Source organism: Mus caroli, unplaced genomic scaffold (assembly GCF_978045245.1).
Source record: "Mus caroli unplaced genomic scaffold, Mus_caroli_1 scaffold_6, whole genome shotgun sequence".
Classification (NCBI taxonomy): Eukaryota; Metazoa; Chordata; class Mammalia; order Rodentia; family Muridae; genus Mus; species Mus caroli.
In genome coordinates this window covers 121,139,128-121,165,490 of record NW_028227261.1, presented here as the reverse complement: position 1 = coordinate 121,165,490, position 26,363 = coordinate 121,139,128, and the positions used below count along the sequence as shown (strand labels likewise).

General features: G+C 39.1%; 1 protein-coding gene across 3 annotated transcripts in view; it reads left to right on the top strand.

Annotated features, from left to right (window-relative positions):
- Rngtt (RNA guanylyltransferase and 5'-phosphatase) overlaps positions 1 to 26,363 on the top strand; it is a 193,107-nt gene that overhangs the window by 63,571 nt on the left and 103,173 nt on the right. For all 3 annotated transcript variants that reach the window (XM_021159529.3, XM_021159528.3, XM_085839440.1), the window contains exon 12: positions 10,424 to 10,492. In XM_021159529.3, the coding sequence (XP_021015188.1) occupies positions 10,424 to 10,492 (69 nt within the window). The remainder of the gene's footprint in view (positions 1 to 10,423; positions 10,493 to 26,363) is intronic.

The window sequence follows — 26,363 nt, the reverse complement described above, 5'->3', positions numbered from 1 at the left end:
GAATAGTTTGTGACTAATCACTGGTCCATATTCTCATTAAAACAAACAAACAAAAGGCTACAATGTAAATATAAGTCTTGAGTTTCACGCCTGCTCTTGTCTGTTTTAGCACCTAAGTAAATGACACAGAGACCTGGTGTTTGTTTGTTTTTAATTAACGAGCTACAGTCACTAAGCTTGTCAGGTTCTGTGCTGTTCTAGCCCTCTAAAGCTGCCTGCTTTCCAGCCATATGGTCCTTTACCTCCAGCCTGAGTCATGCTCTGGCTTGCTTTAGTCCATCTATGTCCTCATGGAGATTCCTCCTGGACCTTCCACATGCTTTCTCCACACACATGGCTCCTCAGGGTCCTTCTCTACTCTCTCTTCTTTGGGATGCCCTGACTGGGATTGGAAGTCCTACCATATCTCTTCTGCCCAGGTAATTGGCTGATTAGCTCTTTTATCAACCAATCAGAGGTTATGGAAAACAATTTTTATCTAACATTGAGACTGGAGTTGCTTGACCATATCATCAGGACTGTAATCAGATATCTGGGCATAGAAATCAGCATCTGAATACACAGTACACAAAACCATCCCCCAACACTGCAACACACATTGAGTCATTTAGAATGAATCCAGGCACAAGGGAGGTGTGTGTGTGTGTGTGATGGAGGGAGGGAGGGAGGGAGAGGGAGAGGGAGGAGACAAGGCAAAGGAAAGAAGAGAAAGAGGAAAAAGAGAAGGAAGGAATGGCTTAATCTAGTTTTATTAACAGCCTCTTCATGTTGTTTAATACAGATAACACAGTGAAGTTATGATGATCTGCTCAGGTTTTAGATTCACATACATAGCTAGAGATACCTTTCACGGCAGTCCTAGGAAGTAGAGTGTCATGCAGGTCTCCTCTGGGAGGCTTACTCACTGCTGAATGAGCTCACCTTTCCTAGCTCTTTCTGAATTGGGACTGGCTGGTTCAACTAGGCTGTTCTGGCTCTAGCTCCTCTCCAGGCTGACTAATTCAATCTGGCTTCTCTCAACTTCTTACTGAATTTCTCTGCCTGGCATCAAAGTAATTCTGGCAACTTGTTCTAATCTCTGGCTCCTTCTTACTCTCTGGCTTCAGCTGCCTCTGCTGCCCTGCACTGAACTGCATGGACTCTTGGATGAACTCAGTTCCATTGCACTGCACTGATGCACTGACTCCCAATTGACCAACTCTCTCCATGCGCTGCTCTTAAATATTAGCTCTTTTCTGTCTTCCTGAGAGTTTTGTGATTCTGTGACTCATCACTTTGTCTGCCCCTCAATTAGACAGCATTTTCAAACATCGCTGCTTCCTTTTACAAACTAATTTCACCTTACAGGTGTATACTAAGGGCAGCTATATTCCAGCCAGATCATACTATATTCCAGGTGTGCCTGTATTCTAGCTAGATCACAAAGTCTTTGGATGTTATCTTTTGCCAGAGCAGCCAGTTGCTGGGTTAAAATTCCTTTGCAAGAGAATTTATAATTCTATCTACTTTTTCAGTTTGAAGGTTAATTTAAAATGGAATTATTTGGCTAGATTAAATATGATTGACAAAATTTTAAAAGAACACAATAAAAAGTTTGAGATATCTCTACTCATTTTTGCAGAGTCAGAAAAGTAATACCTTCTGTCAGTTATTTTACTGTATTTGGAATTCTGTTATAATCTACAAACACATATAGTATTCATAGATTCATTGTTCTGCCACGCCTAATCAAGAGATGATCCTTTATACACTATTTTTTGCATTTTTTAATTTAATTTTTACCCTGACAGTCTTCTGTTCTTTCACCTTATTATAGTTACACTTGGCCTTTATTCTTTGTCAAATTTTATTTTGTTAGTTAGGGTGTGTGTGTGTGTGTGTGTGTGTGTGTGTGTGTGTGTGTAAAACAAATCCAAAGGAATCAGCTTTATTTTTTTTAAATTAGATATTTTCTTTATTTACATTTCAAATGTTATCCCCTTTCCTGGTTTCCCCTCTGAAAAGTTCCTAACCCCTCCCCACTTCCCCTCCTCACCCACCTACCCACTCCTGCTTCCCGGTCCTGGCATTCCCCTTTACTGGGGCTTAGAGCCTTCACAGGACCAAGAGCCTCTCCTCCCATTGATGATCCACTAGGCCATCCTCTGCTACTTATGCAGCTGGAGCCATGATTCCCACCATGTGTGCTCTTTGGTTGGTGGTTTAGTCCCTGGGAGCTCTGGGGGTACTGGTTAGTTCATATTGTTGTTGTTCCTATGGGGTTGCAAACCCCTTCAGGTCCTTGGGACCTTTCTCTAGCTCCTTCATTGGTGACCCTGTGCTAATTTCAATGGATGGCTGTGAGTATCCACTTTGTATTTGTCAGGCACTGGCAGAGCCTCTCAGGAGACAGCCATATCAGGCTCCTGTCAGCATGCACTTGTTGGCATCCACAATAGTGTCTGGGTTTGGTGACTGGGATGGATGGATATAGAAAATGTGGTACATTTACACAATGGAGTACTACTTAGCTATTAAAAGCAATGAATTTATGAAATTCTTAGGCAAATGGATGTATCTGGAGGATATCATCTTGAGTGAGGTAACCCAATCACAAAAGAACACACATGATATGCAATCACTGATAAGTAGATATTAGCCCAGAAGCTTGGAATACCAAGATACAATTCACAGACCACATGAAATTCAAGAAGAAGGAAGACCAAAGTGTGGATACTTTGGTTCTTCTTAGAAAGGGGAACCCATGGAAGGAGTTACAAAGACAAAGTGTAGAGTAGTTTGTTTATTTTTTTGAGACAGGGTTTCTCTATGTAGTCCTGGCTGTCCTAGAACTTGCTGTATAGACCAGGCAGGCCTGGAAGTTAGACATATACCTGCCTCTGCCTCCCCAGTGCTGTGATTAAAGGCATAAGCCATCACTTCCTGGGTTTCTTATGTTTATTTTTGAGATTGTATTTGAATTGCAATGTTTTTCTCTCTTTCTCCCTCTGAACCATCCCATATACCCTTTCCCCTCCTTCAGATTTGTGAACTCATGTTTCATTGCTTGTTATTGAATGCATGTATGTATTTGTATGTACACATACATTCCCAACCATAACTTGAGTCCATATAATGTTACTTCTGTGTATGTTTTCAGGGCTGACCATTCGGTACTAGACAACCAATTGGTGTGCTTTTCCCTAGGGAGGGCCACCTCTTCCCATTCCTGTTTTTACTCATTTGCCTGTAGTTCTTTGAATAGTGTTGAGGTCTTCTGCTTCCCCCCTCTCCCTGTGCAGTTTGGCATGTTTATTGATAATCTCTTTGTTTGGCTCACATTTGTGCAGTCATATTGATTTGTGAGGCTTTATAGATGTAGCTCTGATGTTCCTGGGAAACAAGAGTCTCATAGTAAAGTCCCTGCTCCTCTTGGTCTTAGAAACTTTCTGCCTCCTCTTCTACAGTGTTTCCTGAGCCTTAGATGCCAGGACTGTTTTGTAGATGTATTCATTGGGACTGGGCTCCATAATTTTGCTTATTAATTGGTTGTGGTTTTCTGTAGTTTTTGATTCTTGCGCAGAGAAATTTTCTTTATGGGGGTGAAGACTCCACTTATCTGTGGTGTAAGGACAAATGTTTAGACTGTGGTTAGGGATTGTGCTGGTTTAGTAAAGTAGTGGTTGTAGGTGGGTTCTTCTCTAATAATTGAGACTTCACTAGCACTGACTAGTTAACTAGGTTTTCAGTACTGGACATGGTATTCCTCTTGTTGAGTGGCTCGTAAGTCTAATTGAAGGGCTGTTGGTTACTCCCAAGGTATGTGTGCCGTCCCAGTGCACCCTTAGCATTGTTGTACCTTGCTGGTCATTGATGTGGTTCCTAGCTGTTGGGTGGGACTTTTGATGGCCTTTCTCCTTTGGAAGCTTGCATGGCATCTTCTGATACCATGAAAGCTAGTTCTCAGGGAGGGAACATTCAAATGAGTTCTATTTCAGTTGCCTTTGGGCCCTGTTTCTGAAGTGCATGGTTTCTTCTACAATAGGGACTTTTCTTCCTTCTCTGGGCTGTTAACAGGGGCAACAAAAATTGGTTGTGTGTTTTGGGAGTCTCTTTGACAGCACTGCATGGCCTTTATTCTTTATTTTTATAGTCTCAAAGATTGCCATTCTATCTGTATATCACAACTGAAGCATGCTCATAGTCATAAATATTTAAACTTTTTAATGTTTTGATAGGGATCTGTCTTAGTTAGGGTTTCTATTCCTGCACAAACATCATGACCAAGAAGCAAGTTGGGGAGGAAAGGGTTTATTTGGCTTACACTTCCACATTGCTGTTTAACTCAAGCAGGTCAGGAAGCAGGAGCTGATGCAGAAGCCATGGAGGGATGTTCCTTACTGGCTTGCTTCCCCTGGCTTGCTCAGCGGGGCTCTCTTATAAAACCAAGACTACCATCCCAGAGATGGCACTGCTCACAAGGTGACCTCCCTCCTTGATCACTAATTGAGAAAATGCCTTACAGCTGGATCTTGTGGAGGCATTTCCCCAACTGAAGCTCCTTTCTCTGTGATAACTCCAGCTGTGTCAAGTTGACACAAAACTAGCCATACAGGATCCTTAAAAATTTGCATACTATGTCCAATTTATAATTTTTTGAGTTTGTTGGGAGTTTCATACAGTGCATTTTGGTCATATTCAGTCCCATTCCCCAACTTCTCTCATATGTATCCCACTCTTCCTTTCTACCCAACTGTGATCTTTTCTATTCATCTGGAGACTCATGGATTGTGCTGCCTACCTCAGTGTCCCGAGTTAGATACTGTCTCACAGAACACTACATAATTCTGGATTCTGCCTATTTAACGATCATAAAATTATGTTTCCTGTGGAAATTGCTTTCAGATTTTCTACCTTTCAGTTGAGATTTACCAAATTTTTATGTTTAATTGTAATGATGCATGCTAATAAAAAAGTGATGGTAATGGAAAACCTGTGCATGAATATAAATGGTTAACTTTAATGACATAGCTTAATTTTCATTCTTATCTAGTAATAAACAAATCATTAATTCTTTAGAGAGGATAATGTGTTGGATTTGTGGTGAGCAAGAAAGAGAATTCTTTTCCATGATAGTTGGTTACTGGCTAGAGAAATTTAGCATCTAGACAAAGTGGATGAACTTAACTGGAGCTAGTGTTAGACTTGGGGAATGAAAGATTAATATCTTTTCAAGATTAAAACCCAAGATTCCATTTTGTGGGGATTTTTGAAAACTAAACCTGAGCACTGAGATCTCATAAAAAGTCACAGATACTGTGTTGAGTCTCTTCAGGCAGTCAGTTGAAGCTATGTGGACTGTTTGCTTGAGAAATATCTGGTGTATGTAGAATAAGCCAGAATTGCAGGGTGAATGCAATGTATTCTTTTATTGTTTAAATATTCACACACTGTAGTTTGCTATACTTTGGTGAGCTGATAATGACGATTTGTATTCTCAGAAGCGGTGGAGATCCATTTTCTACTTCACTGTAGTCTTAAGGTACTACTTAAAAAATTATTTCTAAGAGTCGCCTTTCTATGTACTGTAACTTTACAACTTCTATTTTGTTTTTCATGTTTCAAATTTGAAGCACTATCTTTTCTGCTTATGCATTTATAATGATTTGGTTTCCAAGTGATTCATAGACCTATAAAGTATCATTTCAGAGAAAATCTTCAAATATTTGGTCTATGGAAAGTTGTATGCCTTCTGTTTTTAAAGAGAAATCAAGAAGTAAAATTATGTTCAGTAAACAAATTCAAGTTCCATAAGTGAAAACTTATGAAACACTACTATGCTCTGATTAACACTATTTGCTATGTTATGTCTTCTGTTTTGTTTTTCTTCCAGTTATCTTTGAATTTTATCTCGAGGGAAAAGAAATAGAAAATTAAAATATAACTGTCCTGTTTTTTTTTTAAATTATTTTATTTTATTTTGATATTGTGATAAAATACCCCAACAAAAGCAATTTAGGGGGAAAAGTGCTGCTTTACAATCCCAGGTTACAGACTGATCTAGCAGGGAAGTTCTGGCGGCAGGAACTGAGACAGCCAGTCCCATCACATCCACAGGAAGAAAGAGAAGTGAATGCCTGTGCAAAGCCCCACCCATCCCCCACCCCCCTTTCATTCACTCTAGGCTCAGCCCACGGATGCTGGTGCCCACCTCAGTTAGCCTAATTCAGAATATCACTTAGACATGTCTAAACAGATCCTCATTGAGACATTCTTTCTAGGAGTCTAGATTGTAACTGACAGTTTAAATTTACTGTTATGATAGCTTAGGGGCAAGTCACTGCTTATACCACAGCAAAATTTCTTTGCGAATTTTCCAATTAAGTATTTACAAAATCATTGATTTGTTGAAGTGCTTTAAAAATAACTTGAATAATTTAAGTAGAATTAAATAGAGTTAGATTGACAGGAAGAAATAGCTCATTATACCATTACATTTAAATATTGGTGTTAAAGGTGAGGGGTATGAGGTCTCTCCCTGTGCCAGGTTTAAGGAAAAATAGTGGTTATTGCCAATGATACCTTGAGATTTGACATGAAGCCCTCACTTTTCACAACTTTCTTGGTAAATATTAAAATTGGTAGATTTAGTTTTTATTATGTAGATTTAGTGATTAATGTTGTCAGGACCAAACAAAGAAATGTAAAATGGGTAATTTTTTTTAATGGCAAGGAAACCAGATTTATAAATATGTTTGTAAGCCAAATTTAATGAGAGACAAAGAATCATTAATAAAAGCTATTTGAGAAAAATAAATAAATATTGGTGTTAAAATTAAGGTATTACCTAGGTTGAGGCATATATTATCATAGCATCTCTAATAGCCATTACTTGGTTTTTAATCATTGGTAGGGAGTCAGGAAATATTTGTCTAAGAATACTGAATGAAAAATATTTTTATTTAGCTTTAAAAAATGTTATTAGTAGTATGTGTGTATGATGCATATATATGTGCATGTTTGTTATATGTGTGATACGTGTGTGTTTGTATATGATGCTTGTGTATGTATGATTGTGTGTGTGTGTGTGTGTGTTTTTGTGTGTATGTGTGTGCATGCAGTGCTGTGCCTATGGAGGTCAGTGGTCAACTTTAAGGGGTAGGTTCTTGCTTCCCAACTTTAAGGAGTTCTGGGGTTTGTTGTTTCACCCACTGAGCCATATCACCAGTCCTATTTTAGCTGTTCATCATCTAGGAAATTAAAGCTTAAAGGCTTTACATTAGGCTATCATGATGACTCACGAGTAGGTTTCACTTACATACAGCTGTGTAAGAGAGAGGGACATGCAGTGTAAAACCATAGAGACATTTTACTTAGGAGTATAATGATAGAAATAAAATTCTAAAAATAGCTTTAAATCGTGCCTTACATTTAAGTTATTAGAAGAAAGAATATTATATGAACTTGAAGACATTTTTTTGGCTCCTCATTAACTCTGGTACTTGTTATGGAGACTGCCTTACTTTCAAACACTACCCATGCTTAGTGTGCATCTTCATTCTGTTGTTTGGACCTGTCTTCTCCAGTTTGAAGTTTTGTTAGAGTGACTTTATTTTGTTTAAAAAAAAATCTATATAACATTTATAGCTACACATTTATATCCTGTCTGTCTGCCTGCCTGCCTACCTGCCTACCTACCTATTATCTACCAAGTCTAGACTGGCCCTCAATCCCTCTATAAGTGAGGATGATATTGAACTCCTGATCTAGGATTTATAGGTATGGATGACCACACCTGGTTGACTGTTGGGAGAACCAAGCCTTCTCACTTGCTGGGCAAGCACTCCACTAACTGAGCCACATCAGAGACATTTTCTGCAATTTGATACTGTCACTTTGAAAACTTATTTCTGACTATTCCTACTATCAACGTTTAAAATGCAAAACCTATTGTTTCCTGGTCATAACTTGTACTTTAAAATACTGCTGAGATGTTTCAAAGAAAAAAAAAAATCACTTTTTGTTTATTTGTTTTTTAAATCATCCTGTGAGGTGCACATCTGTTTTCTTGAATGAGGACTAGAAGTGAGGGAAAGAGATCATTTTCACTGAGCTTGCTTAGTTTTCCCAAATGACTATTGTTTTTTAGAATCACAGTTCTTAAATTTGTTGGAATTCTTATTTTCTAGTAGAAATTGAGGTCATTGATTCATGACTCCAGTTTTTTTCTGCCTTTTCTTTCTCCTTCTTTCTGCTAAGGATCTTACCATGTAAGCCAGGCTGGCCTCCAATTTGTGATATTCCTGCTTAGCCTTCCAGCATGTAGGATTATAAATGTGCTGCTACCCTGCCTGCCTCCTTCTGTCCGTCTGACTGTCCATCAATCTTCTGTTGATTTATTACTGGGTATCATGGACTAGCCTTGAATTTGCTCTGAAGCCTACGCTGGTCTCAAACTTGTCATCTTCCTACCCCAGCTTCCCAAGCGCTTTGACTACAAGCATGTGTTGCCCTGGCTGTCTCTCCTTCCCAGCCTCTTCCCTGTTGTGAGACAAAACTTTTCCTGGGGAGACAAAACACATGTCTGTTCACCCCAGATGGGGAGCCTACATCAGACCAAAGTATGGATACCAGCAAAGTCTAATTTAATGAACCAATGAGTTTTACTGGGGTTACTCATGGAAATATGGGTGAGGGGCTACTTACAGGAGCAGAAATGATGCAAAAGATAGCAGTCTCACTAAACCCACCCACTCAACATAGATGGCAGCTCTTTACTGCTGGGAAACCTGGAGCACACTGCACAGCCTGCAGGCAGCTCAGCAGGTTGGGGAGTGTTCTTTCCAAGTGGTTGAGTTGGTTTAAACCTGTTCTAGACAGCTCCACTCTCTGCTTGTTCCAGGCCGCTGGTCTGGTCTCAGTCTTTGCAGCTTCTCTCCCTCTCAGAGCCTTCCTTTCAGCTTAGGTTCCTTTTGTCTGAGGGATTTTGGCTTTCATTAGAGTAGCAGGGAGGGGCAGTGAATCTGCTCAGTTTCTGGGACTTGTGAAACTATTCTCAGTTGTTTACCTCCCAGCTTAAGGAACTTCCTACAGGGTGGAATGTTTCTTTCAGTCTGCAAGAAACAGCACTTGCCCTCCCTTTTTATTTCTAAATTAGATATTTAATATTTAATAATAATATTTAATAAATATTTAGATATTTAATGTACCAAAGTTTTCTCGCAACGTGATCTGTCACATAACATTCTACCATAATTTTGTTCTTAGTTCTAAATACTTTAAAATATTTGTTTTGATTTTTTAAAATTTATTCATAAATTCCTAGAAGTTCATTATTTAGGTTCTGAACATTAGACAGCTTTCTATGTGGTAGCTTAGGGATTACCAAACTACAACACTTTTGTTTTAACCTTTTCCCATCATGTATAAATATTTGGGCTCAGCCAGTCTGTCTGTCTGTCTACCTAGTGTTAATCAGTATGAAAATGAATTTCATTTTCTCTCTCTAAGATGAATATGTTATATGTATTCAACAAAATTGTAATATTGTTTTTCAGTGTCCAGAATGAGTGTAAGTAGATATTTGAGTCATGGTACTTCAGAGATTATTTTTATTTTTATTTATAAGGAGTCAAAGGTTTATTTAATATATAATCAAGTTTTACTTAGGTGAAATTTCTTCCTCATCTGAGAGTGAACTGAAGAAAAATGTATGAATTTTTGAACTGTCCTAAAATTTGGCTAAAATGCATAGTAATGGCTCCAGGAATTCAAGTTTACCACCTCTGCTCACTTGCTGATGGAGGGGAAACAAAACAAACAAAAGTCAGAGGGAAATTTTAAGAACATTGCAGTAAACTTTGCCTTGTTAATATTGTTAACTATTTAGTCTAGTCACAGTAAGTGCATTTGCATTAGTCACCATCACCAGCTGTCTGTCTCCAGAGCTTTCTGACTTGAAACTCAGCTGGGTGTGGAAAACACTCCTGTTATCTCGCCACTGTGACAGGGAGGGAGGACGATAGAAGTTTGAGGTCAACCTGGGCTACTTGAGATCCTGCCTCCAAAAACCAAGACCAAGAGCAAAAAGAACAGAGCCCTGAACCGTAAACCACTTAAAGTGCTATCTATTGCCTCTGCCCTCCTCAGTCCCTCTGACAGCGAGTAGAACAAGACTCTATATTGACCTTAAAGGAGATAAGCATGTTCAGACTCTGATATGTTCTGCTTTCACGTTGGAGAGACTATAGACTGTGGAGGAGGTGCCAGCAAAGATGAAGTCACACATTAGGACCCAAGGTCACAGAGTTTAATCCAGTATTTCTACCTGTTTCCTGATTCTCAGTTCTTAAATGTTACAGAAAACTTCATAAATCTTAGTAAGAAGTTAAAGTAATTTTTAAGTGATCATTGTATTTCTAAAGAATATCTTTTTATTTTATAGCTTCTGGAAGGAAATTTTGCCAAAGAAGTCAGCCATGAAATGGATGGACTTATTTTTCAGCCTATTGGAGTAAGTTCATGCATGTGTCTGTATGTGTGCATACGAATATTTGTGTGTATAAATATTTTCATTATTTACTTTAAAGGAAATGAGGTTTTCAGTATTTTCTTGTAATTCATATGAAATATATTCATTTATATTTAGGCTTATTTCCTCCTGTAGTTTGCTGTACCATTTATGTATTAGTATCTCTAAAACGTAAGTTTGCTGTAGTTGAGGAAAATTCAAGAGGTTATTGAAGAAGAAAGTAGAGAAATTGATATTTTGAGTCCTTATTCCATGAGGACATTGACCATGTTATTGGTCAGATCACACATTTGGAGCGAGCTGCGATGCACTACAGTGTAAACTTTCCTAGATCGTCAGCACTGATGTTGGGGCTCACAGTTCTTTGGTGTGGCACTGTTTAGTCACAGTAGAGAATCTTGTTCTCTAATTGATATCTCAAGACTGTCAGTAAATTCCCATTTTGTTTACCACTTGACAACCAGTGCTGTATACAGCTATAGTTTTCAAAGCATGCCACATGGAATTGAGTTAGTGTCATTCAGGAAACGTCTAGAGATACAAGTAATGAATAGGAACTTGGGATAGGATCTAACAACTTGTGTTTTAACGTGGTGTTGGAATGTTCTCTGAATGTTCAAGTATAAGAACTACTGTAGGAGTTTTGTCCTATGTTGGTACACCTTCTCATTTGATGCATTTTGTTCTCCTTCACTCTGTTCTTTGAAATTAGGTTTGAATTGCCCAGGAGTTACAGAGGCATCAAATTAGGTCAAAGACAAGGAACACTAGGCAAATAACACTAGTTTATATGTGCTGCAAATATACAGTAAAACATTTAATGAATATTTAGATACAATAATGCTATGTTTTCCATGCTTCCTTCTTACCTTCTGAGGTTGAAGGAAGAAGAAATGAAATAAGCTAGATGCTAGGGACAGAAATTGCAGAGAATACCCTTAGGGGATGGAGTTGCATTATTTTCCAGGTTTAGTCTTCTAGAATAAAGGAAGTAGTCTAAATATAACAGTAAAAATAGAAAATTTTAGTGTTTGAAGTTCATAGTTCAGGCCCATATACATATGAAATGGCTACAGAGGAACCTGTTTTGGTTTGCCTGTGAAATGTGCCCTCCCAGCTCATGTACCCAAACAATTGGCCCCCTAGCTGGTACACAGGCTTCCAGTATTGTGGGCCCTTGAGTGTATAGCCCAGTGGTCTGGTATTTGTCATAGGAAGTCCTTAACCACGTGAGGTGCTGTTAGTATAAGAACCTGACCCAGAGTTAGCTTGCTTGCTTTTTTGACTGAAATAGTGGAGGCTATGACAGCTCTTAGACAGGTAGGCCAACCTGTGGCTGCAGGGTCCAGTCATCTGCCAAGGTATGCCCAGGGCATTTCTGTGGCCCCAAAGTTTGCGTTAAAATCCCTTTTGCAATATTTTTTGTTTCATAGATAAACAGATGAAACAGTTTTGAGACCTCTGCAAATGATAGTGCTGGAGCCAAAGTCAGAGCTGTTTTTGAAGCCTCAAACATCTTTTTTTCAGACTCAGTCCAGATTAGGGGCTTGGTGCCCCACTTTGTGCTGATGTTCCCAAACCCTGGTTTTGAGAGGCAGCAATATCTGACTACAATTATGTACTCATGAACCTGTCTCTGTCTTTGGAGTTGGGGTCTGAAGGATGGCAGCAATCCTAGTCTGAGTCGGGCTCTTTTTGCTTCCTTTTAGTTGGTTTCTGAGATAGGTAGCCTTTAGTATACAAAGTTGGGTTTTTGTAGCCTATCAAAGTGTAATTCTTACAGCAGTCCCTCGGTGGCCCTCTTAAAAATCTAATTCAGTTTCCGAGGCTAGGAAGAGGTCATCTACATATGGTCCTGGAAAGGCAGGCAGGCAGTACTTAGTGCTTCTTCAAACAGGGTTGGAGAATTTTCTAAATCCTTGGGTAACCTGGTCCATGTAAGTTGCCCTCTGTAACCTGCCTCTGGGTTTGCTCACTCAGAAACAAAGATGAGTTGACTCCCTTCTGCCAGTGAGGCCCAAGACTGTGTGCATCTGTTTCTTTAAAAGAATCAGATTCATGAGGGTATATGGGTTTGGGCTGTGGAGTGGATGGATGGTCTTGACCTGACCCTCTTATTTACTTCCTTAGATCAGGTCTATAATCAGAGGTCCCAGGTTTCTTCACAGGCTTGAGAGGTGCACTGCAGGGTGACTGGCGGGGCACTAGGATACCTGTCTTTCTAACCTAGGAAATAGGAACTGCAGCTCCACTTTTTGTTCCTAGGGTCAGTGGGTATTGCTTAATCTGGACAGGGGTAGATGAACTGGTTAGTTGAACAATTATAGGAACTTGGTGTTGGACCAGTCCAAGGGAGTATGGTTGTTCATATCCTTGGGAATCTTCGTTGTAAATCTGAGAGATTGTCCAACTGTGTATTTTGGTTGAGGGCAGGACTTTCAGCTATGAGATACTCCTTTGACAGAGGGCAAGACACCAACATTTTGCAGGGTAAAGTCTATCGGCTTCTCATTGCTAGAGAAGTTGTTGCTGACTCTCAGTTTATGTAAAATCTTTCAACCCAAACAGTGGTAGGGGTGATCAGGCATGACCAAGAACAAGTGGGTTACTAGGTAGATGGAATGGGTAGTGGTCCAGGGTTTCCTGTTGTACCTTGGACTGCAATCTTTTGATCAGTCAATTGGCTTAGGGGCTTCTTAAGGGCTGAATATGTCAACCTGGTGTCTATAAAAAAAGTCAGTTGCTTTGCCTCCAGCTTTCAATATTACCTTAGGCTCCTGGGGGATTAAAGCATAGGAGCCTGGGTCCTGCCACCTTTCCACTTCATTTTTCCAGTGTCTTTTCTTCTTGCAGTAGACATTGGTCTTCCTCTGATGGTGGTCTGCTTGTCTTCTGGCCTGCTTCTGCACCAGACTGGCTTATTGTCTGGGTTTTTTCTTTTAGGTCTGCCTCTATGGCCCTAGTATGTCTTTGTTAAACACCACTTGGGCTACCTATAGCACCTGGGACCTATCTATAGCTTGAAATCCTTCTAACTTTTGTAACTCTTTCTAATATCTGGGACCAGCTGAGTGACAAAGGCAATGATGAACAATACCCACCCACTCTCCAGTGCTTCTGGCTCTATTGGGCATATATGCATGGTCAACCTCTAGAAGATGCTCTAGGAACACAACAGGATGATAGGAGGTCTCCTGTGCAACTTTACTTGTGGGCTTCCACACTGTTGCTTGGAACCCAGCTTGAAAGTCCAGCAGTAGGCTTCTAGTGCTCCTTTTCTTGGGTCAGTGTTAGGATCCCAATGGGGTTGATTGGATGGAAACGTGCTCTCAGTGCAATAAGCATTATTAGCCAGAGATCCCCCTTCTGGACACAGGACTGCTCTCTTAGCTTCCAGCTTTATAAGATCCCTTCCTTCTATTCTGAACAGGGTGACCAGTAACTTGGCAGTCATCCCAGGTGGGCTGCTGGGTAGAGAAAACAGTCTTGAGAGAGACAAGTGCCTACAGTTTCTCAGAGAAATGGGGTTCTGGGACTTACAGTTTTACAGGTCACTGGTCTAGAAGGGGACATATATCATAAATGGGTATAGGGCTTCTAGCTGGGATCCTTTGGCTCAAAAGGAATGAATCTAGAGGACTTGCTGGAGGAGAATAATAGCAGCAACTGCTGGGGTCTAGGTTGAATAGGGCATTCAAGGGAATCAGGAATGGTAGTTGAGACATCTGCTGGATATAGGGAAGGGCATAATTGGAGCCATTGTGGATAATGTGGAGGAGACACATACTTGGGGGAGGCCTTTGTAGGAGAAGAAGAGGAAAAGGCCTCTGGGGTCCAGACTTGTGATGGGATCTCCCTTTGTTCAGGGACATAGTGTGGCGGTAGGTCTTCCTCCTTTGGGTCACTGGATAGAATTGTTGTTGCTTTTCCCATTGGGGTTTAGCTACCAAAACCTTGGTACCAGCTTTAAGCTAACCTATGAAGGAGGTTGTTGCAGTAGACTTAACCAAGCATCTAGGGAGGAAAACTGATCCACGGTGGCCAGGCTTTCCTGTGACCACTAGTCATACTGCTCGTTATCTGCCTTTATCATATATGCCCACAGACACCATTCAATGTCAGAAGAAGGCCGCTTTAATTCATAAAGGGTTGGGAGGTGTTCTTTCAAAAAATCAACTCTTTTAGTTTGCTTCCCTGTCTTTATATGCCTCCTGGAAATAGTGAGGGAAATACTCCAAAGGAGTGAGCTGTTTAGGAGCAGAAGTGCCTGTAGCTTCACTTTCTGGATTTTAATTCATAATGACAAGTAACACACATGATCAGAAGAGACAGAGGCAGATAGGACAGGAACAAACAAAAGCAGTAAAAGAGGTGGGCACCTCTGGAGGTGACCAGGTGACTCACTGAGGAGAATTTAGACTGAGATGGCAGAGGGGCCTGCAAGCATTAAGCTCTCTCCTAGAATCCTGGAACATGTCATGTTGTACACCCTCTAGAAGCCAAGACCTGAGTGTTGGTCAAACTGTTGTGGACCTCCAAATGTTGCAGGGGTAGTGACTCCAAAGACGACTCAGCTTGACCAGCGTTCTTATTGAGAGTCAGCATTAAGCTGCTGATGTCTGCCCGAAGAGAAATACTTCTCACAGAGTAGCCTCAAATGCATTTTACTGGGAGCTTTTAAAGGGAAAGAACACAGGAAAAGCTTCATCCTTGTTGGCAGTTTTAGGGGAAGTAAAGGAATCAAGCAGTTTAACAGAAGCCAAACATAACTAGTTAGGCGTTTCAGCCCCAAGCTTCTACAGCAGAGCTGGGCACTTTGCCATGGGACTTTTTAACTGTGTGGGGAGTAAGGAGGGATGTTTATTTCAGGTTAAGCTAATGATGGCTCTGTCTGAGAGAAGATTGAGGAACTTGGCCCCATCACACAACTAGCCCCAAATAAGGTAAATTAGCCTTTGGACCTGCAATGCTGCAGTCTTTTCCTACTACTGGATTTTCAATCAGTCTTTGTAGACACAGCTTTTTTCAGGAGTTTTCATTAGCAGTTTCCAAGTATCACATTTTGTAGATGCAGGTGCCCAAATAATATTAAATATCATAAGGTCCCTTGTAGCTAGGAAATCTTATTCCTATGACCTGATGTAGTTGAGACTGAGTAGTGGGTAGGACATCAGTTTTCAGGAGAGAGGAATAACTGGTAAAGGCGGTTAAGAAAGAAACTCATGCATCCTTTCAGACTATTAGCCATAGTGATCCAGTTCCTATTTGAATTTTTTCATACTCTGTATCCAACATAATATTTATATGTGAAAAAGGATTACTATATCTAAAACTGAGTAGTTAAGAATTCAGATTGGCCTAATGAAGTAAAGGTTTAACAGATGAAAACATGTACTTAAAATAACCAAGATTTACATAGGTTTAAAAACTAGATTGCCTATGTTTTCCTTTGTATTTATAGTTATTTATAGTCGATAACCTATCTTATTAATATTTAAATGGTTGGAAACAGGAGTTTGGAAGGAGTCACTGTACTGTTATCATCCCCCCACCTTTTATTATTGGAATACACATTGTTTAATTAATATTTTTATCCTGACTATCTGTAGAGCATTTTGGATGCTAGTTAAATAAAAAAAAAACATGAGTACTTAAAGCATAAAACATGATACTGTTATTAGAGATGGATGGCTTTTGTATGATTTGAATGAGAAGCATTAACTCCAACCTTTGGTATTTCTAGCTAAGACTAAATGTAGTTTAATTTAAAAACTAGATTTTTTTTTTTTGTTTAAATTGTGGTGAATGAGAAACACACACACACACACCCCTACCTACCTACCTACAATGAAAACACTTGTATCTTGAATCTTTTAAACTCTTGTTTTGAATAAGATAGAGTTTAGGGCAAGCAAGCAGTCATAGCAAAATGGCTTGATTCAGTGAGAGCACATAACATTTTCATTTGTAACTTCATTAAAACCCAAATTATTTATTATTTTATCACTTAGAAATATACTAGGTAGGATATTAAATATCAAGAAAGTTTTATAATCTAGGTGTGAGTTAGAAATGCTTGGATATAATCCTGATTTTTTAATAAAAACGGAGTCTTCGGTATGGTAACTCCCCCTCTCCTCTCATTGAGGAAATCATCTGTTTTTTTTTTCCTTAATATTTGGTGGAGACATTAATTTTGAATTTTGGTTATGGTTAAAAGTATTTTACAGGGATGGAGAATGGTTCAGTGGTTAAGAGCATTGACTGTTCTTCCAGAGGTCCTGAGTTCAATTCCCAGCAACCACATGGTGACTCACAATTATCTATGATGGGTTCTGATGCCCTCTTCTGGTGTGTCTGAATACAGCGACAGTGTGCTCACATATATAAAATAAATAAATCTTTTAAAAAAAGGAAAGTATTTTACAATATCATGTTTTATTTATTTATCCAGTAGACCAAGTTTTATAAACAAATTTATATATTCTTTGAAACAAGCTTTTCAATTACTAATTTAGTAAGAATATTTTAAATAAGCCTGGCTCTTTAAAACTTTCTTTTAAATGGTTAAAACAGTGACTACTTATTAAAAAGAGAAAGACTTTGTCCAGTAGGGAAACATAAAATGCTGAAATTTAACCTGAGGCTTTTAAAAAATTGTTATTTGTTTTTTCCCCATTCAACCATAATTTACTTTGATTTTCGGCTAACATTTTTAAATTAATTTTTAGTCGTTTTTATATAATATATCCTGATGATGCTTTTCCTCTTTCCCAGGTCCTCTGAGATTCTCCACCTCTCCTTCTCTTTCTCTCTCTAGAAACAAACACTAGAAACTCCCATACAGAGCAGAACCCTTACAAAAGACTGGATCAGAAACAGTATGCATGCAGAAGTCCCTGTAAGACAGACAGTGCGCAGACAAAGCTAGCCATACGAGAGAAAATGTCTACAAAAATACCATTGAGTTTGTTTTGTGTTAACCATGTACTGCTGGGTACAAGGCCTACGCTGAAGTGTGGTTAGTATACCCAGTGAGGCTCCATTGGAGAAAACCACTTTTTCCTTTGTAAGCAGGTGTGAATTGCAGACAGCTTCGTCATTAGGAATGCTTGCCTGTGTCCACTTTCTCCTCTCATTGCTGAAACTCTGTCTGGCTTGAACCTGTGCAGTGCTATCCCAGGCTCTGAAAGTTTATATGTTTATCAATCCTGTTGTGTCTGGAGGGCACTATTTTCTTGGAGTCATCCATCTTCTCTGGCTTCTTAAAATCTTTTTGCCTCTTCTTCTACATAGATCCCTGAACCCTGAGGAGAGGAGTTTGTTGAAGATAACCCATTTCTGTCTGAGTGTTCCAAAAATCTCTTAATGTCTCCACATTGCCCAATTGTGGAGTTTCTGTGTTAGTTCCCATCTACTGCAAGGGGAGGCTTCTGTGATGAGGGCTGCGTGAGGCAGTGATCTGTGGGTATAGCAGAGTGTCATTAGGAGTCATTGTACTGCTACTACTCCTCTAGCAGACCAATAAATCACACTTGCTTTTCTCCTAGGCCTATGGCCTATCCGGCCTCAGGTTCTTTGCCACCTAAAGCAGTGTCAGGCATGGGTTCTGTCTCATGGAGTGGTCCTTCCAGTCGGATAGTGGTTGACTGTTGCCACAACAACAACATTCTGTTGTACCAGTGCATCTTGCAGGCAGGGACGCACTTGTAGATGGCAGGGTTTGTAACTGGGTTGATGGTTACTTTTCTCATTTGGTACCATGCAGAGTACCTTCCAGCACCGTGAGAACTAGTAGTAGGGGTGAAGCCTATATACAGTTAGGTACCAGCTTGACTTCTCTGTGCTCAGTGAGGTATGAAGGTGTTATCTATAGCAATATGTCTTTACCATCAGTTTGTGGAGAGTGTAACCAAGACCCTTGGCAATAGCCTGAGATGTTTGAGGGTTTCCACGGGGCCCCTTTGGTCAATGGCTTAACTAGATGTAACCCATTCCTGTTACTGGAGAGTTCACGTGGTGAAAGATGTCTAGTTGGGGCATTGTCTCCCCTGTTATTTGGGGACCCTGTTTAGATGTGTTGGAGTTTCTGTTGCTGTGAAGAGGCACCATAACCATGACAACTCTTATAAAGGAAAGCATTCAGTTGAGGCTGGTTTAGAGATTTTGTCTATTATTATTATGGTGGGATTAAACAAAATTTTTTTTGTTTCAAGTTACTTTTTGGTAAACATTAGTAGGAACAAATCAATACTTAAGAGGAACTGTTCTAGAAAATCAACCCTTATTCTTTTTTTTTTTAAGAGTACAATATCTCCTATTTTAATAGGAAAAGATACAGAGTTAAAATCCATGTGACATTAAAAATGTTATGCCCACATGACTTCAATCTCATAATCCAGTCCACATTGAGAAAAATCATGTCAACCCTTATTCTTATCTCAGACTATTGAATTGGTTTTAAACTTTGTAACTTTTATATTATTATTAATGTAGGTATAGCCATATCCATTTTAAACAATCTTTACAACATACTTTAATTTTTTTTGTTATTTTGTTTTTTTGAGGCAGGATTTCTCCGTATAGCCCTGGCTGTCCCGGAACTTATTCTGTAGACCAGGTTGCCCTTGAACTCAGAAATCTGCCTGCCTCTGCCTCCCAAGTGCTGGTATTAAAGTATGTGCCACCACTGCCCGGCTACATACATTAATCTTAATACTATTATTACCATTACAAAATTTAGAAAATAATTTTTTAAAAGATTTATTTATTAATTTCATGTATGTGGGTGCACTGTCACTGTCTTCAGACACACCAGAAGAGGACATCGGATCCCCATTACAGATGGTTGTGAGCCACCATGTGGTTTCTGGGAATTGAACTCAGGACCTTTGGAAGAGCAGTCAGTGAGCCATCTCTCCAGCCCCTAGAAAATAATTTTAATGAAGTAAATATAAATGATTGGTAAGATGTATCTAAAACATAGAAATATGCTATCTTAAATATCTATCAGTTAGGAATACTGGTAAATACATTAATAATAAAGTCCTTAAATTTACTTATTTGGTAAAGATTTAAGCTGCTATAACAGGTACATTGAAATGTTTTTTATTGTTGTTATTATTAGGATAAAATATTTACTTTTTGTTCATCAAAAGTATAAGGTATCTCACAGCAGGATAGAATTTGGCATTTAAGACAAACTAATAAAAGCAAAAGAAAGTATATTATTAAGGCATTACACATTAAGATGATCTGTAAACTTTAAGATGCTTGTGTACTGTGAGAGGAAGGGCAGTTCTTTGCCCAGTGACCACTATAACCACATTTGAAGCAGGGCCCAGGTAAAGCCCACTGCTCCATCTTCTTTGGAGAAGCTCTTTGAACCCCTGCCAGGATTTGGCATTTCTGTGTATTATAGGAAACCCTTTTTCATTAAACTTCTTAAATGCTGTATTTAGCAGATCTCTCTTTAACAGTTTGAGGGCCATCATCCAATTTATTAAGTATACCTGATTTTAAACAAACTTGTTTTTAGTTACTTGTTCCAGGATTGAGGGTGGTTTCTGGTGAACAGAAAAGAAACCTTAAAAGAAACTAATCTTACTTAAAACAAAACCAAACCAAAACCTTAGTTTACTGCTTTTCTAGTAAACAGAAACCTGCGTTTTTAGGTTTGTTTTCCTTTTAACAGGACTTCTGTTTACCTGGCCAGAGTCCTTTTGGTTGAGCAATGTCACCAATGCTGCCACTTGGGGAGGTTGGGGTATTCTGGACCTAACATTAGGTGTGTAGGACTCATCTAAAAAACTTTAATGTAAAATGATGTTAAAAATGCCAGAAAGAGCCGGGCGTGGTGGCGCACGCCTTTAATCCCAGCACTCGGGAGGCAGAGGCAGGTGGATTTCTGAGTTCGAGGCCAGCCTGGTCTACAGAGTGAGTTCCAGGATCAGCCAGGGCTACACAGAGAAACCCTGTCTCGAAAAACCAAAAAAAAAAAAAAAAAAAAAAAAAAAAAGCCAGAAAGCTTCATATGATATAAAATTCATGGATTCTTGACATGGTTAGGGACCCATTTTTAAACTGTATCCTGATTATTCTAGTTTCTCGTGATATAGCTTCTTGTGGTGCTAATGTCCAATATAAGTTCTGATACTGTTTTGGTAAGATTTATAAATTGCCTTTCTTTGTTAGGCATTTTATTAAAGCTAAATTCTAAATAGAAGTTTGGGACCTTTGATCAGACTGACAAACTTGTTTTTCCCTCTCTCTTCTTCAAGACAGGTTTTCTCTGTGTAGCCTGGGCTGTTTTGGAACTAGCTTTGTAGACCAGGCTGGCCTCAAACTCACAGAGATCTACCTCCCACATGCTAGCATTAAAAGCGGGCACCACCACTACCTGGCTATACCAAGACCTTTTAATATAAAAATTGCCACCCTTTCTAACCTTTTCTTCAGAAGTCTAGAACTTTTTGATGAAATTAGTTTTATTAGTTGAAAAGGAGTTGGGAAACACTACTATGAGAAGAACATGTTATAAGTCATTGGTGATCTTTAAAAATAAATCCATTTTTAAATTGAACCTCTGTTGTTATCAGTCTATGTCATACACCAAATAGATCTTACTAGACAGCTAATTTTTATGACTTTAGGTCTGTGCTTTAATCACCATCTTGAATCACTTGTTTTGTGGCTTGTTATGATATTTTTAAACGATAACTTGACATTTAAATATAAGTAGTAAATGTTTTACTTGGTAACTATTAGATCATTTAATTTACAAAGTTGATATTAACATTAAGTCTTATTTATTATATTTTATAAGACATTTTGGTGATAATTTTAGTGGTATATTATATTTTTAATTGTGATAATAAAATTGATTAATATTGAACTTTTAGAAGCTGTCTTCAGCTTGTTCTGTCTGTCTGTCTGTCTGTCTGTCTATCTATCTATCTATCTATCTATCTATCTATCTATCAATCTATCTTATCTATCGACAGGGTCTCACTATGTAGCCTTGGTTAGCCTAGATCTTCCTCTGTAGACTAAATCAGGCTGGCCTTAAACTTACAGTGACCCTCTTGCCTCTGTCTCTGCTTCCTAGTGCTGGGATTAAATGCATGTGCCAAGCCTTGCTTGGATTTGCTTTAATATTGTGGAGACATTTAATATTTCTAGACAAGAACTTTTATGCTACTAAATAACAATAAAATAATTATAATGAGTCGATTCTATAGTTGAAGTAAGGATAGAAATCCTGCACTTTTTTTAAAACTACTTTTCTTGTGTAGTAGAGAGACTGTGGTTGGTGAAACACTTAATTGCTTCTATACGGAGTCTAGAATGTTTAAAGTAGTAGTGACACAGTTATTTTGTAATGTGTTCTTCCTGTTGTGGGACAAGCTTTGTTTTATGTTTCTGGCATTAATCTTTTTACATATAAATTTAGATTCAGTTTTGGATTTAATATTTTATTCTTGTAAAATATTAATAGTTTTATTAAATTTTTACTACTGCTTGATCTAATGACTATTATAGATAGATTATAAAATTGAAATTGGAAGTAGTCTAAATGCCTTGTCTTGAAGTACATGATGAATTACAGTGGTTTTTCTCTCTAGCAGGGTAGTGTTGCCATGGTGAGAGCTTCTGTTTCCATGACATTTGCTTGCATATTTTGATAGGTCTTCAGCTGAAGAAGGGCTCTGTTTCCTGGCAGACTGGAAGAGTGTCATCTCCCCACCCCCACCCCAGAACTGTGCTATTTTTTTATTCCAATTGAGAGATTTAATCATTTCTGAGGAATTGTAATAGTAACATGTCAAGAAAGAAAATATACCTTGTTCATTTAAAATATTTTTTTGTTCAATTTTCAGAATATAGCACTTGTTAGCTAGTTTGTGTAAGAAAGAAAAAGGAGAAAAACATTTTTTCATTTTTCATAATTCCTAAAATACATGCCTCCCAGTAAATTTTGTTGACAAAATAAACAATTACAGATAATTAATTTGCAGTCAATTTTAGCTGGATATATACACACACACACACACATACACACATACATACATACATACGCACATCTTTTACTACTATACAGCTAAAAACAATTGGTCATGATGACATGTTGGAGGCTTGGGAGGGGAAGTAAATAATAATAATGACTTTAGAAAATAAAAGGATCAGTGATGTCTTTGAGGGCAGACAGAGCACAGAAAGTCCGTCCTAATATAGATGGCAGCTAAATACCTAAGGAAGCAGGATAGTTCTTTTTCTCGGTACTCTAGTGGTACTGTGCAAACGTGAATGGTAGATTTTTAAGAAGAATTTTTTAGTTTCCCCTTTCACTAGACAGTAATAGTCACAGGAATTGATCAACGAATCCAAAAGTGACATAAGACAAGCCTGCCTCTGCCTCTTGATACTGGGATTAAAGGTGTGCCCTCACGACCTCACCTCCAGTTAGGTTTTTCCTTACAATCCATGGATTCTTTATGCCAATCTGAGCAAGTACTAGTACATTAACACATTCTTATTTCCATTCACCTTTCAAAGTCGGTATTATTTTATTTTACATTTTAGTATTTATCTAGATATTTTTATTTTAGCATATACTTTGTTAACGATAAGGTCTTAGCGTCTGTAGTCTCATACTAGAGTCATAATAAAAAGATAGGCTTGCTGCTTATACTGGCTGTCACTGGATACTGCTGCTTACTCGTGCTTGTAACAGTTCAACAGTTTAGGAGGCATTTAAAGATAAACATTTTGCTAATATGTATGAATTTTTTTTTCCCTCTGGGATTGTACCTAGGGACAATGAATACATGGTCTTGTGTTTGTTAGGTCCCTGAGCTGTTCTCCATCTGAACATTGTAGCAGTTTAGAAGAATAAAAGATATTTTGTGTTTTATTTAATTAAATTTATTTATTTAGAGATAGGTTCTTACTATGTAGCTTTAGCTGGTCTGGAACGTGCTATGTAGACCATGTCGACTCATGAACTCACTGAGATCAGCCTGCCTTTGCCTCCCAAGTAGTGTTTTATTTATTTGAACTTGAACTCTTTTTATTTTTTTATTTTAATTTTATTTTTTATTTTTTTTGGTTTTTCTCTTTATAGCTCTGGCTGTCCTGGAGCTCACTTTGTAGACCAGGCTGGCCTCGAACTCAGAAATCTGCCTGCCTCTGCCTCCCGAGTGCTGGGATTAAAGGCGTGCGCCACCACGCCCGGCTTTGAACTCTTTTTAAAATATTTATTTTTATTTTATATGTTTGACTGTTCTGCCTGCATGTTTTTTTCTGTGCACTATGTATGTGCAGTGCTGGTAGAGTCTATAAGTAGGCACTAGATTCTTTGGAACTAGAGTCACAGTTAGCTGCTGGTTGGGTGCTGGGATTGGAACCCAGTTCTCTGGAAGATCATCTGGTGCTTTTAGCTGCTGAGCTATCCCTCTAACCCCATGCTTTATTTTTGAAGTTCAGAATTTTAGAGGTGCATTCATTCTATTGGTAGACCAATGTGCATTTGGTAAGAGTTATAAACTGAAGTAGTTGAAATGTGTTTCTGTAAGTGACTCTGGCTGTACTTGTGTTTTCTTCTCTTTGTCTCTCAGTTTTTCTTCATGTGCTACCTAGGTATGTTTCTTTCCCTGGAGAAGCTTCACTGACAGGTAAGCGGCGCTGGGCCCAGAGCATCTATTGAATGTCAGCCCTGCTTAAAATTTCTCTTTTCTTTAGTAGACCAATGTGTCCTGCAGACAGCTACTGAGGCTGCCTCGTTTACATTGACAGTTTTGTGCCTGTACAAAATTGCTTTCTAGAGACTTGAACACTTTGCAGTTGGTGCACTTCGAATATATTTATTATGCAGGTTCTCTCTTCCCTTTCTTTGTTGTGTGCTTAACTCTCAGGTTCTATTTTACTTCGTCTGGGTACTCGATCCACTCTTCTTCACAATGCTGCTGCCTCTGCTCTCATCATGCTTTGAATTTCTTAGGTCATTAGCTTACTCACGGTTTTGTAACAAACTTCTGCCTGGATTCGCTTATGGTCTTTATGCTTCTAGCAGAGGTTGCATAGTAGCTGGTGGAGAAATATTTGTTGAGGGTAAACGGAGAATGAATATACACTTCAGATCAGCATTGGGTATTGGATCAGTATTCCTGGATGGTAGTTAAGGCTATCTGTGGGGATGGTGCTTACTGCTCTGGTGCCAGGGGATGCTTCACAACATCCAGAGCATGCAGGGTTGCTTTGGAACACTCTGCATTGGTAATCCTTACACTTTATAATATTTTAGATTTGTAGATTCATAAATATAGGACTTTTGAAGATACCAAAGAGAAAGCACTTTTAACTGTATTTTAAATTCTTTATTTTGTGATATTTTTTTTGACTTACACAAACTGTGCATTCTTTTTTTTTTTTTTTTTTTTTTTGGTTTTTCGAGACAGGGTTTCTCTGTGTTGCCTTGGCTGTCCTAGAACTCACTCTGTAGACCAGGCTGGCCTCGAACTCAGAAATCCGCCTGCCTCTGCCTCCCGAGTGCTGGGATTAAAGGTGTGCGCCACCACGCCCGGCCCAAACTGTGCATTCTTAAGATTTATTTTTATTATATGCATATGAGTGTCTTACTCCCATTTTGTCTGCCTACTGGCCATAAAGGCGAGAAGATGGTATCAGATGCCCTGGAACTGGAGTTAGACATGGCTGAAAGCCAGCATGTGGGTGTTGGGAACTGAAGCTGGGTTCTCTGCAAGAACAGCAAGTGCTCTTATCTTCTGCTCCTAACTTTCTTCTGCCCCTAAATAGTTCATTTTTAAAGTGTACACCTTGGTATTCTGATATGTTAAATAATCAACCTACTCCACATAATTAACACGAATCATGTCTCACTCACTAGTTTTGAAGCATGGTCAGCTTTGTACCTTTCTGACCCCTTGCAGCTCCTGGCAACATCATTCTTTCTGCTTCAGTGATTGCTTGTTCTAGGTTGCACCTGGGAGATCACGTGTTTTCTCTTTCTATGTTTTGCTTTGCAGAATGTCTTTTAGCTCCACCTGTACAGTGGAGAATGGCAAGACACTTTTTTTGTTTTTTTTTTTGTGTCCCCCCCCCCCCCCCCCCAGAGGGTTTCTCTGTATAGCCCTGGCTGTCCTGGAACTCACTTTGTAGACCAGGCTGGCCTCAAACTCAGAAATCCTCCTGCCTCAGCCTCCCTAGTGCGCCACCACACCCGGCTGCAAGACACTTTTTTAAAAGCTAAATAATATTTCATAGTAAATCTTTATCTATTACATTTAAAACATACATGCAGCACCCATGAAAGGAGTTACAGAGACAAAGTTTGGAGCTGAGACGAAAGGCTGGACCATCCAGACACTGCCCCACTTGGGGGTCCATTCCCATAACCAGCCACCAAACGCAGACACTATTGCATACGCCAGCAAGATTTTGCTGAAGGGACCCTGATATAGCTGTCTCTCGTGAGGCTATGCCAGTGCCTGGCAAACACAGAAGTGGATGCTCACAGTCAGCTATTGGATGGAACACAGGGCCCCCAATGGAGGAGCTAAGAAAGTACCCAAGGAGCTAAAGGAATCTGCAACCCTATAGGTGGAACAACAATATGAACTAACCAGTACCCCCAGATCTCATGTCTCTTAACTGCATATGTAGCAGAAGATGACCTAGTCGGCCATCATTGGGAAGAGATGCCCCTTGGTCTTTATATGCCCCAGTACAGGGGAACGCCAGGGCCAAGAAGTGGGAGTGGATGGGATGGGGAAGTGGGGGTGGGGGGTGGGGTGGGGGAGGGTATGGGGGACTTTTGGGGATAGCATTTGAAATG